This window comes from Solea senegalensis, linkage group LG16 (assembly GCF_019176455.1).
Source record: "Solea senegalensis isolate Sse05_10M linkage group LG16, IFAPA_SoseM_1, whole genome shotgun sequence".
Lineage (NCBI taxonomy): Eukaryota > Metazoa > Chordata > Actinopteri > Pleuronectiformes > Soleidae > Solea > Solea senegalensis.
In genome coordinates, this window is record NC_058036.1 from 496,435 (window position 1) to 524,293 (window position 27,859).

Genomic DNA, 27,859 nt, shown 5'->3' on the forward strand with positions numbered 1-27,859 from the left:
CATTGACGGAACAGCAGTAGCACGGACGGGGTTTGTGGGTAATGCCACCCTTGGCCTGTGGCTTCCCCCCCCCGAAACCATTTCCCTCGCTCTCCCACTCTGCAGCCAGACAGACTGTCCACACTGCCGCCATCGCCACCGCGGCGGCCGCCCGCCCGCCACTGCCCCTGCAGGGCTGACAGTGAGCAGGGCAGCGCCGCTGACCACAGCGCCGGACAACACCACAGTCACACACTCAAGTAGTAAACAAACACACACACACAGTCACTGGGGCCTTCACTGTTAAAGGGACAGTTCTGCCCCCGTCTCACCCCCCCGTCCCCGTCTCACCACACAAGTCTACAATGAACGTCTGAATATGTGAAGCACTTTATCTCGTGCTCAGACACAGTTTTATTTGTGTAAACCACTCACTCTCTCACACCAAAGCCCACAGAGAAAATCACTGATTTTAACATCACACACACACACACACACACACACACACACACACACACACAGGAGGTGTTGATCCACTGCTGCCTCCATCACTAAGTTCAAATGTGTGATTTTGTCACTTCGGCGTTTGAGATCCTTCGTTCAGTTTGACGTCAGTGACACAAAGTGACCACACGAGGCAGCATCAGAGCAGCAACTCCTGTGTCCGTGTCAGCTTAAAGCAGTGATTTTCTCTCTGGGCTTTGGTGTGGGAGAGTGAGTGCTTTTCTTTTTTCTTACATCACTAATAAGTCTTGAAGTCCTTTGTCAACAGTTCTGTGAACAGATCAAACGTCTGTTATGCTCTGAGTGATGAAACCAAAACTTTGCTGGTTTTTAAATTGACTTTTAAGTCAATTTTAAATTGACTGAGTAACCTCAGTGACGCAAACCACCTTACCTAATCTACACTCCATGCCATCATAATCTATGATAACACCACATAATCTCAAGTTTCTGCACCAAACCCCATAGAGAAAATCAGTGATTTAAGCTGGCTGGGGCCTGCTGCTGCCTCGTGTGGTCACTTTGTGTCACTGAGGTCAATCCGAACAAAGGATTTCAAATGCCGAACTATAAAAATAAGACATTTGAAATAACACCTCCTGTGTGTGTGTGTGTGTGTGTGTGTGTGTGTGATGTTAAAATCAGTGATTTTCTCTATGGACTTTGGTGCAGGGAGAGTGAGTGGTTCACAAACGGAGCCAAAACTTCAGGTTCTTGTTGGAAAATGTCGCTCAACAATGAGATGAAGTCACTAACACACGTGTAAGATATCACAGACTGAAGCAGAGTGGCTGAGATCTGGTTTTCCTCCTGCCAGAATCTTTGAAACCTCTTTAAGAATCCAGCAGTGATGAGAGCGGGAGCCGCCGCGGGTCATGTGATCGCAGCAGCAGCAGCAGCAGCAGCTGTCGTCGTCGGTGTGTGTGTGTGTGTGTGACAGTCCGGCGCGACGCTGAGCCTCACACACATTTGGTTGTTTGGATCCAAAAACAGTCTGAGGTTCAGCCTCCACCAGTCTGTCACACGCTCCCACGGCACGCCACTAGATCACTGCTGAGGGCACCACTGTTTGGTCGGCATCCATTTTCAAGTGTTTGTGAGGCGCGGTGGGGGCGGGGGGGGGCAGGGAGGAGGAGGAGGAGGAGGGGTTGCTGCACCCTAAAATAGCCCCCCGACAGAGAAATGACAGGACAGGTGGAGCAAGGTTACCACTGGCCTTGGAATAACAGAGTGCTGCCATAAACCAACAGATTAGCTAACCCTGCGCTGGCCTCCCCCTCCGAGACGACCAGCCCTCGTTCCACAAACCCGCCGTTAGTCATTCCAAGTCTGACCTCGACCGAGCGCACGACACAGGAAGAGGGCAGGGAGAACACGCACACGCACACACGCACGCACACGCACACGAGAAGAGGTTTTTGTCTCAACTTTACATCTGAAATGTGAGGATTTCATGCTTTAAGTTCTATTTGATGGTTTGATATGAGACGAGTGACTAATGACAACACGTCCATGTTGTTTTCAACTGAACTTTTTACTCAGTTTTATTTTCATGTGTCTGTTTCCTGCTTCTTTTTCTTCAGATTCTGGTTTTAAAAATGTCTTCTAATCACATGATTTCTGCTAAATCTACACTCTGAAACACCGTGTCTCACGTCTTTATTTAACAGTTAGACGCTCTTTTTGTCTCACACACACCAAAGTCCACAGAGGAAACCAGTGACTTTAGCTCGCGGGGACACCGGAGCTGCTGGTCCTCTGCTGCCTCGTGTGGTCACTCTGTGTCACTGACGTCAATCTGAACGAAGGATTTCAAAAGCCAAAGTGACAAAATAAGACATTAGAACTTAGTGATGGAGGCAGCAGTGTGTGTGTGTGTGTGTGTGTGTGTGTGTGTGTGTGTGTGTGTGTTAAAATCAGTGATTTTCTCTATGGGCTTTGGTGTGGGAGAGTGAGTGCTTAAGACGTGTTGTTAATAAACATGTTTATATATTTTCTTTCTAAACTAAACTTTATTAAAACCCAGGGACTCAAACATGACAATGATTGTCAGCAGCAGCTTAAAAAACACAGAACAAAACACGATAAACTGAGCTTTAAACACACACACACACACACACACACACACACAGGCTCAGGAATGTCCTCTGGCAGCTGCAGCAGAGCCATCATTCATCTCGCTCAAGACACTGAATCTGCAGCTCTGACGCTTCGTGCTCGTGCGTCTTAACTGTTTTAATTCTTTTTATCCCTGAGATGTTAAACGTTTCCTCCGTTTGTGGCTTCTCTGGCCCCTGCGGCGCCCCCTGTGACGTCGGAGGACATCGAGCGCGCCTGTGTTTTCACACGTTGTGAAAGTATTAAATGATGTTTGTCATCACAGGTTTTTATCACCCCCCGGTGATGTTAAGTGCGCCCCTGTGCCTGACTCGGCCTCAGACTCGGCCTCAGACTCGGCCTCAGGCTGCAGCTCTGGTGCAGAACACACGGTCGGGGAGTTTGTGAAATACGAGGCATTGTTTTAGTGAAAGATCCGCCGGGCTTCTGTTGCACCCGCTGAACCCTGGTGTGTCTTTGAGTATCAGAGGTGGCACGAGCGTCCGAATCCTAAAATAAAACCCGCGGGGAAAATGTCCCGTGTCTGAGGGAGAACTAAGAAGGAACAAAGGAAGGAAAGGGAAACGGGGGGCAGAGAAAGGAAAGAAGTATCGGAGGGTAAACAAGAGCACGTAGACTGCCCCGTGTGTGTGCCGCCTGGTTCTATGACCGGATTTAGACACACTCACTTCAGTGTCTCCTGTGTCAGTGCGAGCTTAAATCGCTGATTTTCTCTATGGACTTTGGTGCAAGAGAGTGAGTTGCAGGGAGTGCACAGCGCTCAGTAACATGGATATAACACGCTGATAATGTGTCCGAAACTCACACAATCACTATTCAAACAAAATCCTTTACGGTCCCTCAAGGTAAAAGCAATAAGAAAGAAGGTGGAGCCGAGGCGTAGACCAGGAATAATGAAAGAAATCAACCACTTTTATTCCTCCCAGGTGAACAGTAAGTGTCCCTGTTAGACTATAAAAACTCTGTGTGTGTGTGTGTGTGTTGCAGGTGTAACTACGGCTGGCAGGGACCCTTCTGTGACGAGTGTCTCCCGTACCCCGGCTGTGTCCACGGCACCTGCACTGAGCCGTGGCAGTGTTCCTGTGAGAAGAACTGGGGGGGTCTGCTCTGTGACAAAGGTCTGACACCACCTCATCCATTCATCCATCCATCCATCCATCCATCCATTCATCTCCTACTTATCTTTTAAAATGGGGTTTTATGTCGAGTTTCCACTTCCTGAATGTGTTTTTATGATGTTTTCAGATATTTTATACAAATATTCTTGGTCTCTTCTTAATGAGCAAACATGAAGATCAAACTGCTCCTGTGAATGAGTGAACTGAAGACGTGACATGACTTGGAAACACTCTGTGTCTCAAAATAAAGCACGTTTTTATTAATAGACTCTTCAAAATAAAAGTCAACCACCAGAACATGGAGAGTCACTGGCCCAGTGTGGTCCACGTCCGTCTCAGGAGGACAATGTGATTGGGAAACGTAGGAATTACTGCTGTTTGCTGTAAATATCATTTCTCCTTGTGTTCCACCGCGGTCAGACGTTTTTTTATAGTTGTTGCTGTTGTTAAAACTGCACAGTCATGAGCAGGAAAAAGACTCTTTTAAAAGCGGTTAGATTCAAACTGTCGTCAGACGAGTTCACACGGAGTTGATGAGGAAATCTATCAGCTCCACACAGGAAGTAACGTTAAGTCAGTAAAATGGCTGTCATTTCTCTATATACTGTAGTTACCTAAAGTGAGAGAAGCTTCCACGATCAGTGAATTCTCCTGCTCCAAATAAACCCCGTCCTTCAGCAGTGTGACACAATCAATGCTTCATGTCTCCGCCCACCCCTGCTCTGCTGCTGTATACACACAAACGCTCCCTCAGTCAGGTCTGAACCTGGTTTCAGATGAAGGAAATAAATCCATGTAAAATCATTCCTGAGAACAACAACAACAACAACAACAACAACAAGAGTTAGCAGACGTTACGTAGCGCAGCTTTAAATGAAAGTGTGTGTGTGTGTGTGTGTGTTGTTGTAGATCTGAACTACTGTGGCACAAACCGTCCTTGTAAGAACGGAGGCACCTGCATGAACACGGAGCCGGACGAGTACAACTGCGCGTGTCCAGACGGATACTCGGGCAAGAACTGTGAGATCGGTGAGTCCGCGGATTAAAAGGGTTCAAATGTGACGACGCTAACGCAGCTAACGCCTGATTCTTTGTTTTCCCCCTGCAGCCGAACACGCCTGCGTCTCTAACCCGTGTGCAAGCGGAGGGACGTGTCACGAAGTCCCGTCAGGCTTCGAGTGTCACTGTCCCGCGGGCTGGTCTGGACCCACCTGCGCTAAAGGTCTGTCGTTGCTAACGCTAAGCAGCTAACATTAGCTTGTTACCTTAGCGGTTTTTTTTGGTGGGTTAATGTTTCAGAATTCAGCATCAAACGTGACGTAAAGCGACATTTATTTTGCTTCTACTGGAGTTAGCGCGCTAACCTGCTAGCTCTAGCTTAGCCCACCCGTCTCACAAGTGAAAGGTCATAATAATAAGTACAGTTGGACCGTGGTTTGATTTCCAGAGAAAACGTGCTGTAACAAACTGTGTATTGATGTTTTTTTTTGCGTGGTTTTTAACGCCGGTCGTGTTTTGTGTTTCAGACACGGACGAATGCGCCTCGGGTCCGTGTGCTCAGGGCGGGACCTGCATCGACATGGAGAACGGCTTCAAGTGTCTCTGTCCTCCACAGTGGACGGGAAAGACCTGCCAGATCGGTACGTCTGTAAACCTAATCAGTCACTAAGAAAAAGAACTGAACAGTAACGTCGTGAGTGGGTGTTTGTTGTTTTTTTTCCTAATTAAATTCTAGCAGGACATTTAAAAATATCATTTTTCACACCGACCCACACAAAAATTCACTTTTATTCACGTCTAAAATCTGTTTCGTGGGTATTTTGGATCCTTTTCAGGGAATTTTACATCAAATGTTGGGAAATACTTTGTTTATTTAGTCCTGACCGATTTCTCCAAATCAAACTTAAGACCTTTTTAAAGGAAGAAATTCAAGGCCATTTGCACCACTATCAGAGTGTAAAGGATACAGTGGAAAATGTAGATTTGACTGTTTTTGAGGGGTTTTATATACAAACCACTCTGTTGTGTGTAAAGAACAGACCCGGGGGTGCCAAACGTATGGCCCGTGGACTCGAAACAGCCCTCCAGAGCGTCCAATCCGGCCCTTTGCCTCCAGATTCAAGACATTTCAGAGTGTTCACACTGGAAACATTTGGATTACTAAGCTGTTATTTTACAGATCCCGCCCACTTGAGTTATAACTGGGCTGTATGAGTTTGACAGCCCTGAGCTAACCAGTTAGCATGGAATTAGGTCTCAGACTGTTTACATTAGTCAACTCTGTAAAACATGTTATTTTGGATCATTTCCACTGCAGTTTGAACACATGTTGGGAAATAGCTTGTTTTATTTGTTTTATTCTGAAAGGGTCGTTTCAACTTTATTTGTATGAAACGTCGCGTGTGCTACGTTGCCTCCATCTTATTTATTATTGTGGTGTTTTTGCCTCAAACGTAAACATCGCTGCATGTTTTACGTCGTGTTTGTGCCTCGTCTCGTCAAACTCACCGCAGAGTTACACACAGTGTTTGTTTACCGTGCCGCACTAATTCCAAATGTGTGTGTGTGTGTGTGTGTGTGTGTGTGTGTACGCATGCACAACGTTAATATTCGCCGGTTTCGTCTGTAACTGGAGTCAGGTGACTCGAGTAAGACTAAAATAACTTCCCGGCAACTGCTGCTGGCCTTGGGACCGCATTTACCGGCCTGGGGAGGGGGTTTATCTCGGCTCTCCGAGACTGGGCGTGACTGACGGACGGGGGTGTTGTGGGGTGGGGTGGGGGGGTGAGTTTGTACGCTACAGTAGCAGAGCGGAGTCCTCACCCTCCGCCGCTTTAGCCAGGAAACATTTTATAACCTGTAAACATGTGCAGTGGCGGCTGGAGTTAATACCTGAGAGCGAGCGCGCGGCGAGGAGGGCGGGGTTTTTGGGAAAGGGTTTGGGGGGGCGGGGGTGTTTAATTTCATCAGGCCAACAGGTGCCGCTTACCTCCTGGGAGCAGTATTAATGCACTGTGTCGGTTTATAGTGAGGGAGGCGGCCAGGCGGGTGTGGCCAGCGCTGCCTCTGAAACTGACCACTTGGAATGCCGCAGGTTTGGCCTCTGGGGAATGCAATCGAGAGACGTTAACCCCCGGGGGAGGGACGGGGGGAGGGGGGGGGGATAAAGCACCGCGGCGATGGAGAGCCGTGGAAGAAATCAAACCCTCTCAAACGTGAACTCCGACCTGTAAATGTTTGAAAAAGAGCCCGCGGTCATTAAAGTGGCCGACGCTGAGATGGAACCTGGTACCGTAACTGAAGCCGCTCACATTCACAGACGTTACTGTAGGTCTGCACGTCAGAGACGCTAGAAAATAAAGTTCTTATCCAAAACAGGTCCAGATTATGACAAAATATCACCAAAGTTTGTAGAAATGAGGCAAATAGAAGGAATTAAAGTTCATTTTCCTATTTCTTTACCATCCGAATGCTTTTGTTTCGAAGGTCAAATATTTCTCTTGTAAAGAAAACGCTGCTGCTGAAGCTCCTGTTTTATTATCACAGTGTGAAAGAAAAGAATTACAAACGAGAAACTTAAAATAATAATAATAGTGTAGTATGCACCAAAACACACACAAGTTGCAGCAGTTACAGTACAAGTTAAATTCAATGAGTGCAATGACTCCCAAAGACTGGGTCGGGGACCCACGGATGGGTCACGGAAGACGTATTTGTGGTCCCCAAACAAATGTGGAGAATTTTACCAAACGTTTAGTCGAGATGTATGTGTTTATGTCTTTAAAGAACAGGCGTAAAACAAAGTTTACCACAAATGCTGGGTTCCTTATTGTAGAACGTTGGGGAAACAGTGATGTAGAACGTCCAGGAGTAATAAAGTGGGTAAAATGAAATGGACATGAGAGCATTTCAGTGTTTTCTAACTTGTTCATGTGTAGATTTCTATCGTTGCGTTTGAAGGATTTCAAGAAGAAGGTTCCATCTTCACAAAAACAGTGTCAGTCAGGCGATCGTAAATCACAACAGCAGCTAAACACGACCTTTGACTCCTGACACGACTTCAGTGTTTGTGCCAAACATCAAATATGACGCGGCGTTATCGTCGAACACGTTTCTGCAGCAGGTGGATGAAGAATGAAGTTTGGTGACGGGGCTTCTGAGCGCTCTCACTCATCCTCTCTCTGTCTCTCTCTCTGTCTCCCTGTCTCTCTCTCTCTCTCATGTCTTGATTTTTGCAGACGTGTCTGAGTGCGCGGGGATCAAGCCTTGCATCAATGCTTACTCTTGCAAAAACTTGATTGGTGGATATCACTGTGCCTGCTTTCGTGGATGGGTGGGCAAGAACTGTGACATCAGTTAGTATCAAATCGTTAGACTTCCAGCCCGAGCTCCGCCTCCTCCACTGACTTCTGCAGCTCAGTGCTTTAGTTTCCCGCTCTTTTTTCTCTGAAGCAACAGAACGTGAAGGTTCCGTCGTCAGGTTTGAAGGCGGTTCCAGAAGAACGTTCTAGAGCAACGACGCTTTTCCATTATTAAAGAGTTCAAGCGCTTCTACTCAGTTTGGCATCAGTCGCGTCATTTTTTCTGTGAAAGTTATCTTTGAACCTTTTTGTGACAATTCTGCAGCCATAAAATGAAAAATGAAATGTCATGAACGTGGTCGTGATTGGGCTTTTTTTTTTAGACGTTTCCTTGCTGAATGTTGGAGACGAACGCTCGTTTTCAGGATTTTTAACTCTTTTTTTATCTGCGTCGTTTGCTTTGATTCTCGCGTCGGACGTCGCGCTCGTGTGACGACACTCTCAGAGTCTGTCCACGTCGCGTGTTAGTACCGACTCGGCTCGCATGGAACTGCCGTCACTGATGCAACAGCATCAAAAAACTGAGCAGAGTGGAAAATACTCTGAGCTGCTGCTGTCAGTGGAAGAAAAGCTCTCTTCCTGTCCTCTCTCAGACTTCTTCGATGACTTCCTGAACCTGCCGCGCCTTCTTTAACTCTTCAAAGCTCCAGGATTAAAACCTTTCGTTCTTTCTTCCCTTGCACGTCCTCCGCTCTGAATCTGCTGCTCCTCCTCTTTCTTCCTGTTCTCGGCATGATCGCGTCGCGTCGTCCACTTTCCCTCAGACGGTGATTTAACCCGTGTGATTGTTTCTCTCGTCAGATGTGAACAGCTGCCACGGACAGTGTCAGAATGGAGGAACCTGCAAGGTGAGGAGACGCTGAGGTCATATGGCGAGAACTTTTACTTTGACACGCCAAAAAAGAGGCTCTGACACTTTTCCGCTTCCTGTCAGGACGTGGCCAGAGGCTACCAGTGCGTGTGCCAGCCGGGATTCGTGGGCCGGCACTGCGAGCTTCAGAGGAACCGCTGCTCCAGTGGCCCTTGTAGAAACGGGGGCCGCTGCCACGCCCTGCTGGACGGCTTCATGTGTGAATGTCCTCCAGGCTTCGCTGGCACCACCTGTGAGGTGAGGACGAGACCCAGCCGTAGAGGCGTGATGCTCCACTCTGTGTGTGTGTGTGTCACAACTGACTGTGTATTTCCATTTATTTCCTGAAGGTGCAGAACGACCCGTGCAGCCCTAACCCGTGTCACAACAAGGCCCAGTGCCACGGCCTGACGGGCGACTTCTACTGCGGCTGCCCGGACGACTACGAGGGCAAAACCTGCTCGGAGCTCAAAGATCACTGCAAGACCAATCAGTGTGAAGGTGAACTCTCACACTCAAGTCTTTTATTTGTGTGTTTCCCTCGAACCTGGAAATTGCGAGTTAAGTTAAGTGAGAAAGAACTTGCGCGATCTTGTCGTGATCTTTGAGCGTACACTACAGAGGTCAAAGTTCATTATGTCTGCTGATTGAACTTTTGTTAACCACTTTCAGCCGCCTTCCTCAGAACTGTCACCTCATGTTCGGTGGTGACGTACCGTCTACGTTTATATCATTCAAAATATGTCTCGTATATAATATGAACGTTTCAATCTGCGATTTTCTTCCTAACTTGACTTAACTCACAACTTTCACGGTCACGTAACTTGTGATCTGTTTTTTTTCATTTTCTTCTGTATCAACACATTTGGAAGATTCTGCTAATGATTTCTTTTCTTTCCTTCTTCCAAAAATGTACCTCAAAGTGATTGACAGTTGCACGGTCGCCGTGGCAACCAACGACACCCAAACGCGGGTGCGGCACATCTCGTCCAACGTGTGCGGTCCCCACGGCCGCTGCATCAGTCTGCCTGCGGGGAACTTCAGCTGCTCCTGTGAGCCTGGATTCACTGGCACCTACTGCCACGAGAGTGAGTCATTATTAGCTTCTCACTCACACACACACAGACTATATTTATCATCAGTTACCAACCCTGGGAACCACATCGTTCTTACGGTAATACAGACTCACGAGTCATTCCTGTCTTAATTTAGTTTACAGTGGACTGGGAACAAACACAGAGACGAGAACATGAGCATGACGACAGTAGCTGGAGGATATTTCTGCAAAAAAAAAAACAACCGTGAAATGTTCACTTCAGATTATTAACGTTAAATAAAATCTACTTTTCCAAGACGTTATTATGTCTGAAAAGTCAAGATTCTGCAAAACGCAGTTTCATAGCAGCTTAATTATCTCTTTCCTTTGATTCTCTACTTTAAAAAGTCAAAGTATCGTCTGTAAATATCCGTCCTGACGTCTGTCCACAGACATCAACGACTGCGCGTCGTCCCCGTGTAAGAGCGGCGGCACCTGCATCGACGGGATCAACACCTTCCAGTGCTTCTGTCCGGACGGCTGGGAGGGCGATCTGTGTGACGCCGGTAAGTGTACTCACGGTTTTTTGGGGTGGGGCGGAGCCTCACATCTCTATGTATGTATGTATTTGCTGCAGAAGAGTCACCAACCCTCAAAACTTCAAAAAGATTTTAAAAAATCCGAGCGTGTTTGGAGAAAAGTGTGTGAATGTGAATGGGAGTGTGCACTTTTGCAGATGACACTGTCGTTTATATGGGAGTCGTCCAAAAATTGTTTAAAGATACAAAAAAGTATATGTTTTGGCTTGAAATCAAATACTTACTGTTGCTGTCAGTGATGCGACCGACTGTCCGTTGTTATGATGAACATGTTTAGACAAATTCTGGGTCCAAAATACTGTATTTTCTTGTCTAATTTAGGCTTTCTGAACTTTCAAAGACGTAGTTTTATGTTCATTTAACACAGGGTTAATATCTAAAACAATACAAACGTATATACTGGCTCAGTTCTGATTTGCTGCGCTTCCAGATGTGAACGAGTGCAGCAGGAATCCGTGTCAGAACGGTGGCCAGTGCGTCGACCTGCTCAACGACTTCTACTGCGACTGTGTGGACAACTGGAAAGGAAAGACCTGCCACTCACGTACGTATTTGTGTGTTTGTCGTCCCAGCGTGTCCTGAACGCGTCCTCGGGTCCGATCACAGAATGTGGAGGTGGTTTGAGGTCTATTTTTCTAACGATTAAAACCTTGTTTGAGTCTGAAATGAGACACGTCTGTACAGTCAGATTTGTTCTGTTCTGTCAAGCAAAACACTGGTTATATTTTATTAAAGGAGCGAGGGAAGCCAGAGCCAGGTGTAATCATTTTAATGGCAGGTGCTTCAAGCTGTCCATGTTTCATGGGATTAGCGGGGAACAGGTGTTAGAACCAGGTCTGAACGAGGCCTGAGACCAAATATTAAATTCAGCCGCCGGCTTTTGTTCCTTCACTGTTTTTAATGATGGAAACGTGTAGAAACATCTCGGTCTTCAGCGGCGCTTTCACAATTTCACTCTTTAATTGACTCAAAATTCACTCTGTGAAAAAGTCTGATCTTCTGCCCTGGATTTTCACATTAAAAGCCCTGAACGCTGTGACGCTGGTGCACTTGTGTGACATGTGTTTTTGAGGTCAGTGCTCAGTAGCTGCGGGGCTCTATAGCGCCCCCAAAAGGAGGGTCATGGTAACACAAGTGTCCCTGGACAAGTCTCTTCAGGACTTTTGGGGGGGATTTTGGATGTTACCAGTCCAGGTTTTTTGAGGCCTTTAGGAAAGTGCGTTTCATGTAGACTTTGAGAGAACAGTGGTGTCTTTATACGACCGCCGTGCGTCTTTATTTTGTCGACAAGTGTCGAACAAAAGGCGGCGAAAGCAGAGGGTTTAAGAATGAAATGACTCACAACATGGCGTTGTTTAGTTTGGCATCGCACAGCAAACACATCAGAGGACGAGATCTGTGATGTCTTCAAGTGGCTTCTTTGTCTCGGTTGTCTTGAACATGTCGGGTCTTTTTCGTGCTCGTGCTGTGAGGCTGAAATCATCGCTGCTGTAACGCCAGCACTCACTCATAATCAAACCTTCCTTTCTTTCTTTCTTTCTTTCTTGTTTGTCGTTTTGATTGTGCTGCGCGGGTGCAGGCGAGAGCCAGTGCGACTCCACGACCTGCAGCAACGGCGGGACGTGTTACGACCACGGAGACTCCTTCCTGTGCAGCTGTCCCTCGGGCTGGGGGGGCAGCACCTGCAACACAGGTCCCACTTTAATTACACTGTGATAATAAATGAACCCTGTTCCGACCTGTCGCAACGGAGCCGATGAATGAAAATAACAGTATTTTCTCGGTGTGTCTCCGCAGCCAAGAACAGCTCGTGTGACTCGGGCCCGTGTCAGAACGGCGGCACGTGCGTCGGCGGCGGCGGCGACGCCTTCACGTGCATCTGCAGGGACGGATGGGAGGGAGCCTCGTGCGCACAGGGTACGGATCTGTCTCATTATGGTCTCACACGTGTTGATTTTACACTCTAAACAGCTTTCAGGGTGCTTACATTTCAAAATAAGAGCTCAGCCGCTGCCTTAAAACTAACTTAAAGTAGCAATTTCTAGTTTTCAATCACAGATTCTACTTAAATGTCATTGAGTCGACATAAAAAAAACAGCAGTTAACGTTATTATTATTAGTTTTATCCTAATATTTTTTACTAGATTCAGGTTTAAGGCTGATTTTTGTGGATTCATTTGTTAAATGAAGCTTGTTCACGTCACAATGCACGACTGTAACGGTGATTTACAGATAATGTTTGATTTGTCTGTAATTTCACGTCATTTAAAGGCAGCGTCATGTTTGACAGTGTGATAATTATCATGTCAGTGTAAATAAATCATTGTTCACGCAGCTGCAGGAATCTTCATGAAATCTGCAAAGGTTTTTAATCTCTCTCTCTCTCTCTCTCTCTCTCTTGCAGATGTCGATGACTGTAATCCACATCCCTGGTGAGATTAAGATTAGATTTCTCCTCCAAACTTTCTAGAAAAGTCAAGAAACTTATTCAAACTTAAGCCTCAGCTGTTTTAAGTTAAACCCGACTTTTACGTCAGGACCATCAGGTGTTTCATCACTAACTTTGTTCCACGGAGCAAAGAAAACAGGAAATATTCACATTTAAGAAGCTGAAAAATCACAAAATGCATCAAAATAGTTGATGAATGAAAAAGGAGGAGGAGACTCTGAACAAAAGCCTCCTCACCCTCCTCACCCTCCTCTACAATGACTGACAGGTGGATTAGTGGTGGTTTTGGTCTGAGGAGGAGGATTGTGAAGAGACGCTCCTCTCACGATTCACCAGCCTCGACCTGGGGGAAGCAGTGTGTGTGTGTGTGTGTGTGTGTGTGTGTGTGTGTGTGTGTGGTGGGGGGCGGGGCTCAGTGTGTGTGTGTGTGTGTGTGGTGGGGGGCGGGGCTCAGTATGTGGTCAGGGTGGATTTACATATGAAGTGTGGACATTGATCCGGGATCAGCTCCAGGCTGATGTCGCTCCGCAGGAGACAAAGTTGGACACAGCGTTTGTGTCCAACTCCATCATCACTTAAACTGCCCTTAACTTAACTTAACTTAACTTTACTGGTTCATCATTGCATTGTTCAGAAATCCAGAAGACGATGAATTGAACACTAAATTGATCTCCAACTATTTTAATCATCAAATAATCAGCTTTATAATCATTTAAGGATTTTTCAGCTTCTGTAATGTGAATATTATTGGTGTAGATCATTAAAACTGAGTCTGTGTTTGTGGACAAAAACAAGCATTTTCTGACATTTTATCAACCAAACAACTAATCAATTATAAAAATAACAATTATTTGTGGCTTTAAATGATCTTATTTCCAATCAGAGTGGAAACATTTGCTTATAAATAGATAATATTCCACTAATACTGTGTCTTTTCCTTAGTAATATCCAGATATTGAGCATTTCTTTTAAAGATAGGATCATTTTTGTTTAAGAAATAAACGTAAAGTTTATTTATTTCTATTTTTATGATTCTTTTGTTCATTATTTTATGTTTCCCGTTCCATGTTGCATGTTTGTGGAGGTTTTCCCAAAAGAAATCAGAGAATCAGGAAGTTAAAAAAAAGTTACTTTTAAAGTTAAATAATCACGTGTTTTAAAAAGTCTTAGTCACATTTTCTCAGTTTTGAGAGTTTTGACTCTTCCTCTTCTTCTTCTTCATCCACGTCTTTCTCTCTCTCTCTCTCTGTCTCTCCGTTTTCTCCGCAGCTACAACGGCGGCGTGTGCGTTGACGGCGTGAACTGGTTCCGTTGTGAATGCGCCCCAGGATTCGCCGGACCGGACTGCCGCATCAGTGAGTGTGTCCTGGGAACCAGGGTGGGGGGTCAGCTGTGTCCGAGAGGCGTGGAGGTGGTGTGGGGTCAGAGGTGAAAGGCCGCGGCAGAGGGAGGCGTGAGGCGATTGTTTCGAGGCGACAGATTAGGAAGCCTTTTAGGAACCCGGACTTAACCTTTGACCTCTGCGATGAGCCGAGGTCAGAGCTGAGGCCCGTCTGACGGCTCGGTGCGCTCTCCCGCGGCGTCTGACAGAAAAGACTTTTCACCGCCATAGTGTTAAAAATGTAAAGAAGAGAGCGCCGTGAATTCCATCACAGAAAAACCTAAACATCCAACAGCTACTAACTCGGCACCACCTGATAAAATCGACAATATTTTACTTTTGTAAACCACTCACTCTCCCACACCAAACGTCATAGAGAAAACCAGTGATTTTAGCTCCTGGGGATACAGTAGTTCCTGTGTCTGACGCTGAGATAAAGCAGTGAACCTGTTTTTAAAATATCATACACATGTAAACCAGCCTTCAAAACAACCCGGACTATCCCTTTAACCACAGACGAGGCCTCATGTGTGTGTGTGTGTGTGTGTGTGTGTTTGATCTCTCAGACATCGACGAGTGTCAGTCGTCTCCATGTGCTGAAGGTTCCACCTGCGAGGACGAAATCAACGGCTACCGCTGCGTTTGTCCGCCCGGACACGCTGGAGCTCGCTGTCAAGAGTGTAAGCAAAACAACGTTTAACGTTTAAATGTTTGTAAATGTTTGTCTAGTTAACATTATATTCAGTTTAGTGTAAAATACTCAAATTCAACATGTATCTACTGCCCCCGCTGGTCAGATCCTCTTGTCCAATCACCGCGAGGCTCACTGTCCCAGACTCCTCCCCCTCTTATGAACTTCAGAGCCGTCACATTGTCGTGTTTCTCTGTGATCGAGAGGCTCCACTGTTGGATTTCACTTACAGGCCACGCCCTCTTCACTCAGCCCAGCCCACTTCTTGGCATTTGGAGTGGAGAGGGCGTTTAATCACCCTTTAAATTGAGCAATTTTCTTTCTACACAATTGAATTTGGGGCTAAAAAATCTTTTATGACACAAATGTGAAGAAAAAATGCCAAAATATTCTCTTAACAAACTTTATTTTCCACTTTACATGCTGTTTTTCCACAATCACTGCTTCTTCTTTGAGTCTAACAAAGTTATTTTATGGACATTTATTTATTTACAACCCGCAATGTTTTATTTTTATTTGTCAGACCAAACATACATCAGTTAACTGTCAGCAACAGAATCTCTTTGAATCACTTTTTCAGAATAAAAGCTCTGAATTCTCGATGAAATTGTCATTTTAGTGACACTGGCGGCTCAGTTTGGGCCCACAAGCCTCCAGTTGTTGCCCACTTTCTTGGACACTGGTTTGATCTGGTCTTGTCTTTCTCTCTCTTGTCTTTAGTCATCGGACTGGGGAAGTCGTGTCGTCACGCCGGGCTGCAGTTTCCTCACGGCAGTCGTTGGGAGGAGGAGTGTAACACGTGTCAGTGTGTTAACGGTCACGTCCACTGCTCCAAGGTCAGACTCTCACTCACACACACAGAAAACGCTCACACAGAGAAAACGCTCACACACAGAGAAATCGCTCACAGAGAGAAATGCTCACACACACACACACACACAGAAAACGCCACACAGAGAGAAACGCCAGACACACAGAGAAAACGCCAGACACACAGAGAAAAACGCCACACACACAGAAAACGCCACAGACACAGAAAACGCCACACAGAGAAACGCCACAGAGAGAAAACGCCACACACACAGAGAGAAAACGCTCACACACACAGAAAACGCCACAGAGAAAACGCCACACACATACAGAAAACGCCACACACACACAGAAAACGCCAGACACACAGAGAGAAAACGCCACACAGAGAGAAAACGCCACACAAACAGAAAACGCCACACACACACACACACACACGCTCACACAGACACACAAACTCGCTCACACAGAGAGAAAACGCTCACACAAAGAAAACGCTCACACATCGTACGACTCTCAGTGACATGAAGATGTGAAAATGAGTGAATCCGTGTTTCTTCCAGGTGAGGTGCGGTCGTCGGCCATGTCTCCTCCCTAAGGCTCCTCCCCTTCCTCTTCCCGTGAACGGGAACCCTCCTCCGTGTCCCGGAGGTCACGAGTGTGTGGAGCATCAGTTTCTCACCTGCTTCTCGCCGCCGTGTCACCAGTGGGGGGTGTGTTCCATGCCGGATCCGCCCACGCCGCTGCACACACAGTGCGAGCCCAACAGCGGTTACCTTGACAACAGCTGCGCTCGCATCACGCTCATCTTCAAGAAGGACAAAGTGCCGCAGGTAAGAAAAAAGGTTGAACTATAACTAACGAAAATAATGAAAATCGTGTGCGAAATCCAAATTATTTGTTGCACTTTGAGTAGTTTTTCCAGCTTCTTTGCTCCGTGTAACGAAAACATTGTAACTAAAAGTGAATCATTTTGGTTTATCGACAAAAAAAATACATTTGACAAACATTGATCAATATATTCTGAGATTTTCTGCATCAAACGACTCGTCGATTAACAGAGAAAATAGTCTTTATAAGAACTTGTGAAAGAGATTTTTAGATATTTTGAAGCTTCAAAGACAAGAAAATCAACATGTGATTGATTATTTCCTGATCAGTGAAGGTTACTTTCATATTTCTACTCAATTACTAAACGTTTCTGTGATTTTTCATCTTCTTAAATGTGAATATTTTCTGGTTTCTTTGCTCCTTAAAACAAAGAACTTAATTTTTCTGACACTTTCTGCATAAAATAATCAACAAATTGATCATCAGCCCTGATGATTTGCTAATATAAGATAATAATTGTGTCACATGGTGGTGATTTAAATGTGTTTTTGTCATGACAATAACATTTAAGATGTTTGTGTAAAATGATGTCATTTCACCAGCTCTGATCCGCGTTCCAAACAAACAATATCACTGAACGCTTATTTAAACGTCAGACAGTTTCCTTCTATTTCTGCAGAAAAATCATAAATGAATGACTGAAAACCTGTGGTTTTTACACAGAACTCACACTTTTTCACTTTTTATTCTTTTTCTGGCCATAAAAAGAAAGAAAGAAAGAAAAAGAGCTGTAAATTTAAACAGAGCGAGAGAAAACAGCTCCAGCAGTAAATAAAGATTTGTGGCAGAGTCGGCTTTAAATTTTATGTTTTAATGAGGAAATTGTTCAAATATGAAGATTTGAGGCTTTTTTTTATTATTATTATTAGTTTTAGGCGAGAGAGAGACAGACAGAGAGAGACAGAGAGAGAGAGACAGAGCGATCACAGATGTGTCCACACACACACACACACACACACACACTGATGAGTCAGATTTTGCTGAGTCACCGTTTCTTTTTCTCACACATTTCACACACGTTTTCCTCGTCTTCTGTCTTCTTCTCCTCCCTCCCTCTTCTCATACTCGTCCTCTCCTCTTCTTTTTCATCTCTCCTCCCTAGTCTCCTCCTCCTTCCATGCCCTCATGTCCCTCTCCTCCTCCTTCCTCACCTTCTCTTCTTCTTCACACGTTTCATGACTCAGTCGTTTTTCTTTTACAGTTTTTCATGATAGAAAAAAAAAGAAACACAGAGGTAAAGAGCGCATGAACCTGCGGCTGCTCCTATTGGCTGTTTCACGGAGGGGGCGGAGTCTGTAGATGTGGACACGACTCAAACATAAGCAGTTTTTTAAATTCTAGTATTTAAAAGTTCAGTGAGTGAAAGTGATCTGAGATCAGTCTGCTGCTGATCCTCACTCACCTCTTCTCTCCCTCCCTCTCTCCCTCCCTCTCCCCCCTCTCTCTCCCTCTCTCAGGGCACCACGGTGGAGAACATCTGCTCAGAGCTCAGGTATCTCCCTGTGACTCAGACTCTGGCTGAAGAGCGAGCGCTGCTCATCCTCTGTGATCTGTCCTACACCAACAGTGATGCTGTGGAGGTCGCCATGGTGATTACCCCCCACACACACACACACTGTAAAGATCTCGTCTCACATCTGTTTTTCTTTGTTTGTGTTTCCTGAAGCACACGTCAAAGTCTGAATCTGAGGCTGCCAACATTTTTATTTTAACACGAGGATAAACTCGACTGCGTGTGTCGTTAGCCTTTGCGTCGTTAATGCCGTAAGCATTCGTGTTAACGTTCGTGTCGTTAGCACTCATGTCGCTAAAGTTTGTGTTGTTAACCTAAGGGAAAAGTTCACTTTGTTAGCGTTCGTGTTAGCAATCGTGTTCAATTTTGTGTTTTTAGAGTTGTTCCTGCCGTCTCTTCTCTCCCTCTCTCTCTTCTCTCCGTCTCTTCTCTCCCTCTCTCTCTCTCGTCTCTCTCTCTCTCTCTCTCTCTCTCTCTCTCTCTGTCTCTCTCTCTCTCTCTCTCTCTCTCTCTCTCCTCGCTCTCTCCTCTTCTCTCTCCTCTCTCTCCTCTCTCTCTCTCCTCTCTTCTCTCCATCTCTTCTCTCCTCCTCTTCTCTCCTCCCTCCGCCTCTTTTCTACGCCTCTCTCTCTCTCTCTCTATCTCTTCTCTCCTCTCTCTCTCTCTCTCGTCTCTTCTCTCCCTCTCTCTCTCTCTGCCTCTTTCTCTCTCTCTCTTCTCTCCGTCTCTTCTCTCCCTCTCTCTCTCTTCTCGTCTCTTCTCTCCATCTCTTCTCGTCTCTTCTCTCCATCTCTTCTCTCCGTCTCTTCCCTCCGTCTCTCTCTGGGCCACCCAGACTCAGGGGGAATGAGGGTTTTAAAGCTGTTAATGGAGGGGATTAGATCTGGTGTCTGTGATGTTTTGAGCAGCAGAAACAGGAAGAGGAGCGGCCGCGAGTCCCACAATCCCCACAACAACAATCCTTTCATCGGAAGACTTCACTCCCACTCGGTGACGACTCGCGGTGCAGAGAAAAGTCCGAGTGTGTGTGAAATCTTTAGAATCCCAGCGAGTGACGTCAGTTCATCGTCACCGTCAGAACCGTAAACGACAGAACTGATCAATGCGACGCTTCGCTCGTTGTTGTGTAAACACATGAACTTGATTCAGGTTTAGTTGAAGTCTTTGTTAAAATCAAATCCAGTGAAGAGAATCTCAAATCCTGTCCAGATTTTGATAATGGTCCAGATTTTAGTCCACTTTTGGATCATTATATTACATCACATGTCATTTAGCAGACACTTTTATCCAAAGCGACTTACAATGGAATTGAGTACAATCAGCCAGGGGTGGAGTCGCATTGCGACCATTGCGTCCATGATGTCTTTCGCACACAGGGTGCCGGTCTTAACCACTGAGTCACTCCACCTCAATAGTCCAGTTTTTTGATTATGGTCCGCGTTTTAGTCCAGATTTTGATAATGGTCCGGTTTTTTGTCCAGTTATTGAGTTATTGTCCAGTGAGTGGTCTAGTTTTCAGTTTTTGGTGAAGTTACTGGTTCTGGTTTGTTCATCAAACGACGTTTGTCTGATGTCGTCGTCTTGGCGATCAAACCATGTGACTGTGACATCACGGTGTCAGTGTGTGGCTCTCTCGCTCTGTGTCTCATGACCTGAGAAAATACTTTTTAATGTTAACTGTGTGTGTGTGTGTGTGTGTGTGTGTCAGCCCGGGGGGTGGGCGGGGTCAGAGCTGTGTGAAGGAGCCGCTGTTTTTTCCTCCTCAGTAGAAAAAGAGGAGTGTTAGTCCCGTGTTGATCAGGACTGCACAGCTGGACTCTTCTCTATTGTTTGTTCTAATTGATCTGCACAGAACCACCAGATTATCTCCCTCCTCCCCCTCCTCCCCCCCGCTCTCACCCTCAGAGCCTTATTAGGCAATTAACTCCACCTTCTGTTGTCTCCGGGGGAGGTGGAGGTGAAGGGGGGAGAGTTCTCTGCACTGTCTGCCAGATGTTACTGTGAGAATCTCCTTTATTCACACATGAATGTCTGCCTTCCTCTTCTTCCTCTTCTTCCTCGTCTTCCTCGTCTTCTCAGCACAGAGTTTGTGTTCACTGTCTTCACTTTGACGTGTTTCACCCGTTCATCACACATGATCGCTCACCGCGTTCACATGGACATGGAAGTCATCGGAGTAAAAGTAAAGACATGTGAAAACAGACCAAGCACAAACCAACTTCACTCAGAACGATCGCGTTCATAGAGACAGTCGATCCTGTGTCTGATCCACGTGAACGTGACGTTGTTCTGTCGTGTTAACGTTTTCGTCGTTGACGTTTTCGTCGTTGACGTTTGTCATCATTAACTTTTTCATCGTTGACGTTTGTCGTCGTTAACTTTGACGGTAACGTCGTCGTTAGTGTTAGTTTTGTTATTTTATTAAAAACAAAACAGTGAGGAAAAGAAAGCGAGAGTTTGTGGTTTTTGAAACTCTCTCCAGACGTTTAAAGAATTGATTAATTACAAACCAACAGTTGTTTCTCAACACGTCTCTCATCTCCTCTCCTTGTCTCCTTGTCCTCATGTCCTCAGTCCTTCGAGCAGGACGGGAAGTCGTCGAAGGACGGCGACCGCGGTCAGATCCACAACGCCGCCAGCTCCATCGTCAACGCTCTGTCCAAACGCCACAACAGCACGGTAATGTTGGCTGTGGTGGAGGTCAAAGTGGAGACGGTGGTCAAAGATCCTCCTACTGGTCAGTTCTGTCCCTACATCTATTATTTATATCTATAGATCTATGTATTTACATATCTATATCCATATATTTATATATTCATATATATTTACATATTTATATCTATGTATTTATATATTTCCCAGTAAAGTTTTTAGTAAAGTTTAGAATTTCTCTCACTTTTTGTCGTCAAAGTGTCTCGATGTGAATCGACGTAAAACTCTAAATTTGACTTTTAAAAATATGAAAGCTAATGCTAAATAATAACAAAGTTTTACACACTGGACCTTTAAGCTTCAGTGGAATGGGAGTGTCACAGTCACTGACTCCGCCCCCTTCCTCCAGGTTACCTGGTGCCGGTGCTGTGCGTCGTCTTCAGCGTCCTGTGGATCTTCTGCATCGTGGTCTGCGTGTGGTGGACCCGCAAGAGGAAGAAAGAGCGCGAGAGAGCGTCGCGCGCCCAGGACAGGACCGTCAACAACCAGCTGGAGGCGCCGCCCCCACGCGGCCACGCCCTCAAGGACAACCGCGACAAAGACATTCAGTACGAATGCAAGAAGCTGATGAGCTCGTCCGAGAGGACGTGCGACGGCGCCGAGGGCGAGGAGGAGGACGATGAGGAGGCGGAGCAAGAGCTGACGCTGGAGCTGGAGGACGACGAGGGGTGGGCACTGGGCTCTGGGGACGGGAAGTGTCCCCCGTCCCAGAAATGTTCCGTGTCGGCGCCATTTCAGGACAGAGGGATGATGGGAAAGAGGGGTGTGGTCTGCACGACGCGCAGCGCTCCGGTGAAGGCGCCGCACCGGACGGCGTACAGTCCCAAAGACAACCGGTGTAAAAACCTCAACGCCGCCAAACTCAGCGACGACATTAAAGACCACTATGTGTGACACGCTGACCTTTGACCTTTCTTACAAACAACACCAAACGTGAAGATTACAGAGGCTTTCATTTTTGTATTTTTTTGCTTTGTTTTCGCCTGAGACAACGACAACAACAACAACAACGACAACAACAACAACAACGACGACGACAACAACGATACAGAACGCAAACGTGGATTTAATTCTTTCTTCTGCTCGTCATGATTTTTTTTTCTGTTTCTGTTTCAACTTCACATCGTTATCCTTTTGTTTTGTTTTCTCTGATCCAGTGGTTCCCAAACTGTGGGTCGGGACCCACACATGGGTCGCAGGAGATATTTTTCAGTCAACTTTTGATTCCGTTTCCAAAGATTTAGTCGTAAAACAATTTTGCGACTTTTTCAGTGATTCCCACACCCTGGGTTGAGACCCACAGATGGTTCATGTGAGAGTTTTTTTGGTCCCCAAACGAATTAGCTAAATTTTCCCGCGTTACCTAACCTGTGAACTAACGTTCATGTTCATATGTTTTAAGACATACATTTATAAAATGAGCTTTTGATTTGTTTCCAAACATTTACTCGCAAAATTTTGGTCAAATTTGCTCTTCTTATGTTATTTTTTACATTTAGTGTAACGTAACAAAAGTTGCAACGTTTTGGACAAATTTGCTTTTGTCCTTTTTTGTTTTCTTTCTGTGATTTAGTGGTTCCCAAACTCTGGGCTGGGACCCACAGATGAGTCGCAGGAGATATTTTATGTATGTTTGGAATAATATGCATAAAATGCAGTTTTAATTAAGTTACCCAAAAAATGATTCATTTACCAAATTTGTTCTTGTCACGATTTTTATTTGGTCCTTTTTTTGTTTCGTTCTTTTCTGTAATTGGTTCCCAAACTCCGGGTCGGCACCCACAGTTGGTTCACTGGAGAGTTTTTCTGGCCCACAAACAAATTAGCAGAATTTTCCCAACCTTTTTAATTCAAATTGTATTTTCTGTGTGTTTAAAAGAACAAGTTAGCAAACTCATTTTCTCTTGTGACGATTGTGACTGCGATTTGACTCTTTTTTTTTTGTTTTATTTTCTGAACAACATTGGCAGCTGTTGATGTTGGTGCCGTCTGTCGTCTGCGGGACTTTTTCTACTCTCTCTTCATATCCTGTCTTTTTTTTATGGAAAACAAAAGAAAAACTACTTTTAAAAAAAACAAATGTTTTATATACAAATCTAAGTTGTTTGAAAGTTGGCACCGTATGAAACCAGGCATTGGAAGGTCGTTTGTTTGTTTGTTTACATCCATAAACATCTTTTCCATTTTCTGTTAAACCCTTTCAAAATAATTGTCACTGCTTCCTGTTGGGTAGAAAAGTGCCTTCACTCTGTTTGTTTTCCTCCTGAACTTTAAAGTGAACATAAAGGGAAAAGTGTGGCGTAAACGCAGCAGTAAAGGTTTTATTGTCTTTGTACAAATGTAAATATGAACAAATGGCTGTGTATATTTGAGTTTAGTAAGTTAAGTCATGCTTTGTATCATAGTTATTCGAAAAAAAAATACCATTGTTTTCTGCTTATTTTTGTTTTTTTTAACGATGTCATTCCGTTGATGAGCGTCTGCTGACGCGATGACGTTGGTTTCATCGCGACTTTGTCCACAGTCAAAAACAGATTTGTCTTCATGTGTCGTGATTGTTTGTTGACACAGGCCACGCCCACGCATCTACGTTTTTATTTTAACGTAAAAAAAAAAAGTTTCAGAAAGAACGACTAACAATTGCAATTTTGTTTATTTAACCAGCGACGAGGTTGAAAAACGACAACTTTTTGTTTTACGGAAACTTGTCCAGACTAAAAAAAATCAACCCCAGAATCAAACTCAGACGGAGACGGTTTCGCCCTTTAAATGTCTCTGTTTTCAGACACTGGACGACGAGTGTGAACGTCTTTAAAAGGAAAATGTAGTCGTGTGGATGAAGCAGTCTGTGTGTGTGTGTGTGTGTGTCTGCAAAAATTTCCTTCCAAAAACTTTTTACTCAGTAAAAAAAAGATATAAAAATTACAAATTTAAAAAACAAAAAAATGCTAAACCAGTGGTACCCAAACTCCGGGTCAGGACCCACAGTTGGGCCGTGGGTGATTTTTTTTTGTGGTCCCCAAACAAATTTATGTGAATATGTTTTAAATAACATTTCCAAAATCTTTCTATCTTTAAAAAGTGAGTTCCCGATTTAGAAAGTTTGGGAAACAAAAGCAGCGGAGAGTCTGAAACACGGAGTGTTCCGAGCTGTTTCCAACAGTAACAAAACGCTCTTTGAAAACACTTCACATTCCCTCTGTCGCACAAAAGGCAGCAGCACAGACTCTGTAAAAGAGTAAAAGACTCAACTCTGTGGCCACAGAAACATGACAGGATATAAAACACATTTTTTTTGGTCGTAATTGCTGACGCTAAATGACGCCGTGGTTTCAAACCAGCACAGATGATTAATCCCATTGTTCAAATTATAGTAAATTGGTCATATTTTCAGTCTGTTGGCAGCAGAGTGAACATGGAGGGAAAAAAATGACGGCATTTTATCTTTTATATTCTTTGGCTGAAGTCAAATCTCCTCACAGACAAAAGGGTGTGATGTGAATTCACTTGCTGGAAACTCCTCGTGTCACTATTCTGGTCTAATGAAGGGAACATGGTTGTTTTTGTTGTTGTTTTTGTTGTGAGTGAGTGAGTGTTTGTGTTTGTCGAGAGTTTCTGCACTAAACAAAGTCACAGGAAGAGAGAAAACAAAGAAAAACTCAACTTAAAGAGTCAAACGTCTGTGGATGAACAATGTTTTCAATCTTTTCTCTTTGGTTTTTCTTCAAAAATGCTGAAGAATTCAAATTCTGTCAGTGACTTTTATTTTTATTTTTTACGTGTTAGTCCCCAGAGGAGGAGCTGAATGTGCAGAACGTTGTAATTATTTTGTACAAAACTTTGGTAAAAAGTCTTGGTTTGTTAGTGGATTTTTTTTTGTTTGTTTGTTTGTTCTTAGAACAATTTTATTCTATTATTTATTAAAGTATTTTATACCAAAGTTCTTTTGATTTGGTCTTTTTTGTTGTTAACATTCGTGACCGTGAAGGTCCATTTATTCTCCATTTTTATCATCTCCGTCACGACCCTACATACACAATACTTCCTCTAGGGGGCGGTGCCGAGCACCGAGTTGCAGGCATCAATCGAGTGACGATGAGAGGGAATTATTTTAATTGTGCTTGATCTGAAATCCACTGAATGTGAGTCGTGTCATTTTCAAAATTTCCGTTTGTCCGCGGCGTCTTCGGACCAGTACCCTATAGGAAGCTGCTGTTAGTTTACAGGCTGTATTATTATGGGATGTGTGACCCTGGAGCCATCAGTGACCCTTCCTCCTAATTTCTCTTCAAGTAGGTCAGTGTGTGTGTGTGTGTGTGTGTGTGTGTGTGTGTGTGTGTTTTCTGCACATACGTGACCCGAGCTCCGCGTCGTCCAGGATTCCAGACACGTTTCCCATTCTTCCCCAAAACAACTGCCGGGTTAATGAACCACACGGGCCCCGGCACAGCGTTATGGACGTCCACTGCTGCTGCTGCTGCTGCTGCTGCTGCTGCTGCTGCCAATGTTAATCATTTCCCACAGCGTCATTAACGCGGCAGATGGAGGCGCGCGAGCGTCTCACTTCATTGGTCTGGCGCTAAGTGAAGCGGGAGAGACTTTAAAACTGTATTTATGACAGCCAGATACACAGACAGACAGACAGATAGATAGACAGATAGATAGACAGATCGATAGATAGACAGATCGCTCATTTTGTATTTTGGGGGAGATAGCTAACTAGATTAGCCACAGTATTCACATGCTAGCCATAGTTTCAATACTGAGAACTAGCATATTGATAGCGCTCTACATAATGTGTTAGCGTGAGATAGCATGTCCAGCTAACTGGCTCACTAGCTACAGTATGAACCTGATGCTCAGAGGAGAACGTGTTAATGTTCTTCATTTTCTCTCTAAAGTTGAGTTTGTTCTGTCGTTTAAGAACTTTGAATTTAGTCGTTCTGTCAAACTCGTTCTGTCAAAGTCGACCACGAAGAGACCATTCGACTCTAAGTTGGACCAAAAAAAGAAGAAGAGCTGGAACTGCTGAAACTCCTCCTTTACACAGTTTAAGGGAATTCTGACATCAATATTCTACTAATCACAAATGTTGATATACGACTAGTTGAGTTGAAACCTTTATTTTTGTCGTTTTAATGCAGATTAGAATGTTCTAAGTTTCAAAAGTGCAAAAAATACAAAATAAAGAAAATGTTTTAGAGACATTTAAGGTTTGTGACGTCCGAGCTTTCCTCATGCTGCTTCCTGTGGTCACATGGTATCAGCTCAGCCAATGAGCAGTGACCTCGTTAAAAAATGGCGTCAGGCTGTGAAATGTTTGTGTGTCGGTCGCGTGTGCTCCTCCTGTGATGAAGGTGAGTTTCTCTCATGTTTTCTTTGCGAGTTTCAGGAGTTGGATGCTAACTTCAGAGCGACGTGTTAGCTCTTGTGCTAGTTCAATGCTGAAAGTCTCTTGTTGTCACTAAATGAGCTGAAATATTCTGTAAAATACTGAACTTCATCCAGAACTTCTCAACCGACTGAGAAATGAGGACATGAGGTGAAAATGTGACAATTTTACTTCAGTTTTCATCATTTTACGTTCACATTTCACGTGGTTAGCACTCGACACCTGACTGTGAACTGTGTTTAACTTTAAATCACTTGTACACACTTTTTATCCGTCTACATGTTTTATTGTGTTTGTGTGAGAAAAACACGACAGTTAGCTACAACATTAGCTAACCTTTGCATCCATGTTGTTTTTCCCAACGTCTCAAAGCGGTGATGTCACTTCCTGTTCTGAGAACATACCATTAACCGTCTGGTTTGATTAATTTAGTCGAAATATATTTATTACTTTCTGAGAGATAATTACCTGTCGGCCATTTGGTGTTTTTTGCTTCAGTGGCTTCAATCACTGAGGAATAAACCAAAATAAAAACATTGGAAATCAGATTTTAAGATATGAAACATTTAGTGTCGGCATCTGTCCAGCGTGAGGACGTGGACGAGTCCGTCTCAGACCATTACTTCAGTTCCTGCCTGGACAACACAGACAGTTTGTCCTCATGGATCATTAAAAAAGCACAGACTCACGGTCGCCACGGTGACGACGTGATGCACTGAAGGCTTCGCTTGACGTTTAACTGAACGTGTCGTGTCTTCTGCGTCCAGACAGACGCGGCGAGGACGATAATCTGCTGCCGAGATGCGACGGTCGCCAGGCGCTCGGTGTTTCAGGTGAGTGACCACAGCAAACGTGGAGTAGTGAACCACAGCGGCTCCACCCCACGCGCTTGAACACATGACATCCTGTTATTTATTGGATCATTTTTTACAGCTCATTTCCTCCATAAATCCCTTTTGTCCACGAGATGTTTCATCCAGCAAAACATCCAGATAGTAAATAAACTTTTATAAAACCACAACAACTTTTTGAAAATGCTTCAGCTGCTAATTAAGAGCTGCCGAGCTGAGTTCCCATAATGCTCTGGGGCGACGTGTTTCAAATGAAACTGTAAATCATAATATTTCTTGTAGTTGCCGTCATAGAGATGTTTTATGTTCACACTCGCCGAGTTCATGTTTCTGTCAAACGACTAATTGGTTTCTCAGCTCGTCGTCGCAGCTGTCGAAGCTTAAAGTGGCGTGACGGTTTTTAAAATGCATGTTTTATTGAATATATGCATTTTATCTGACATGTTTATCTTTAAAGACTATGATCCACTGGTATTTAAGGTTCTGAAATTCTCTTAGCGCTAACTGTACGTGACGGGATTTCTGTAAGAATCCGCCCTCTGATGATGTCACGTTAAAAAAAACAGTAAAAAGCCAATAATATCTCTGTCAAATTAATATCATC

At 44.6% G+C, this 27,859-nt stretch overlaps 1 protein-coding gene across 2 annotated transcripts in view; it reads left to right on the plus strand.

Annotated features, from left to right (window-relative positions):
• LOC122783439 (protein jagged-2-like) overlaps positions 1-22,014 on the plus strand; it is a 45,757-nt gene extending 23,743 nt beyond the window's left edge. The window contains exons 6-26 of one of the 2 annotated variants that reach the window (XM_044048232.1): positions 3,589-3,719; positions 4,629-4,748; positions 4,828-4,941; positions 5,246-5,359; positions 7,958-8,074; positions 8,882-8,928; positions 9,015-9,188; positions 9,281-9,431; positions 9,854-10,018; positions 10,419-10,532; positions 10,996-11,109; positions 12,145-12,258; positions 12,363-12,482; positions 12,970-12,997; positions 14,284-14,369; positions 14,962-15,075; positions 15,807-15,922; positions 16,460-16,729; positions 18,245-18,376; positions 20,875-21,037; positions 21,362-22,014. In XM_044048232.1, coding sequence (XP_043904167.1) covers positions 3,589-3,719; positions 4,629-4,748; positions 4,828-4,941; positions 5,246-5,359; positions 7,958-8,074; positions 8,882-8,928; positions 9,015-9,188; positions 9,281-9,431; positions 9,854-10,018; positions 10,419-10,532; positions 10,996-11,109; positions 12,145-12,258; positions 12,363-12,482; positions 12,970-12,997; positions 14,284-14,369; positions 14,962-15,075; positions 15,807-15,922; positions 16,460-16,729; positions 18,245-18,376; positions 20,875-21,037; positions 21,362-21,906 — 3,049 coding nt within the window. In that variant the 3' untranslated portion in view covers positions 21,907-22,014. The remainder of the gene's footprint in view (positions 1-3,588; positions 3,720-4,628; positions 4,749-4,827; positions 4,942-5,245; positions 5,360-7,957; positions 8,075-8,881; positions 8,929-9,014; positions 9,189-9,280; positions 9,432-9,853; positions 10,019-10,418; positions 10,533-10,995; positions 11,110-12,144; positions 12,259-12,362; positions 12,483-12,969; positions 12,998-14,283; positions 14,370-14,961; positions 15,076-15,806; positions 15,923-16,459; positions 16,730-18,244; positions 18,377-20,874; positions 21,038-21,361) is intronic. The other variant, XM_044048233.1, reaches the window with a different exon arrangement.
• The last annotated feature ends 5,845 nt before the right edge of the window (positions 22,015-27,859 follow it).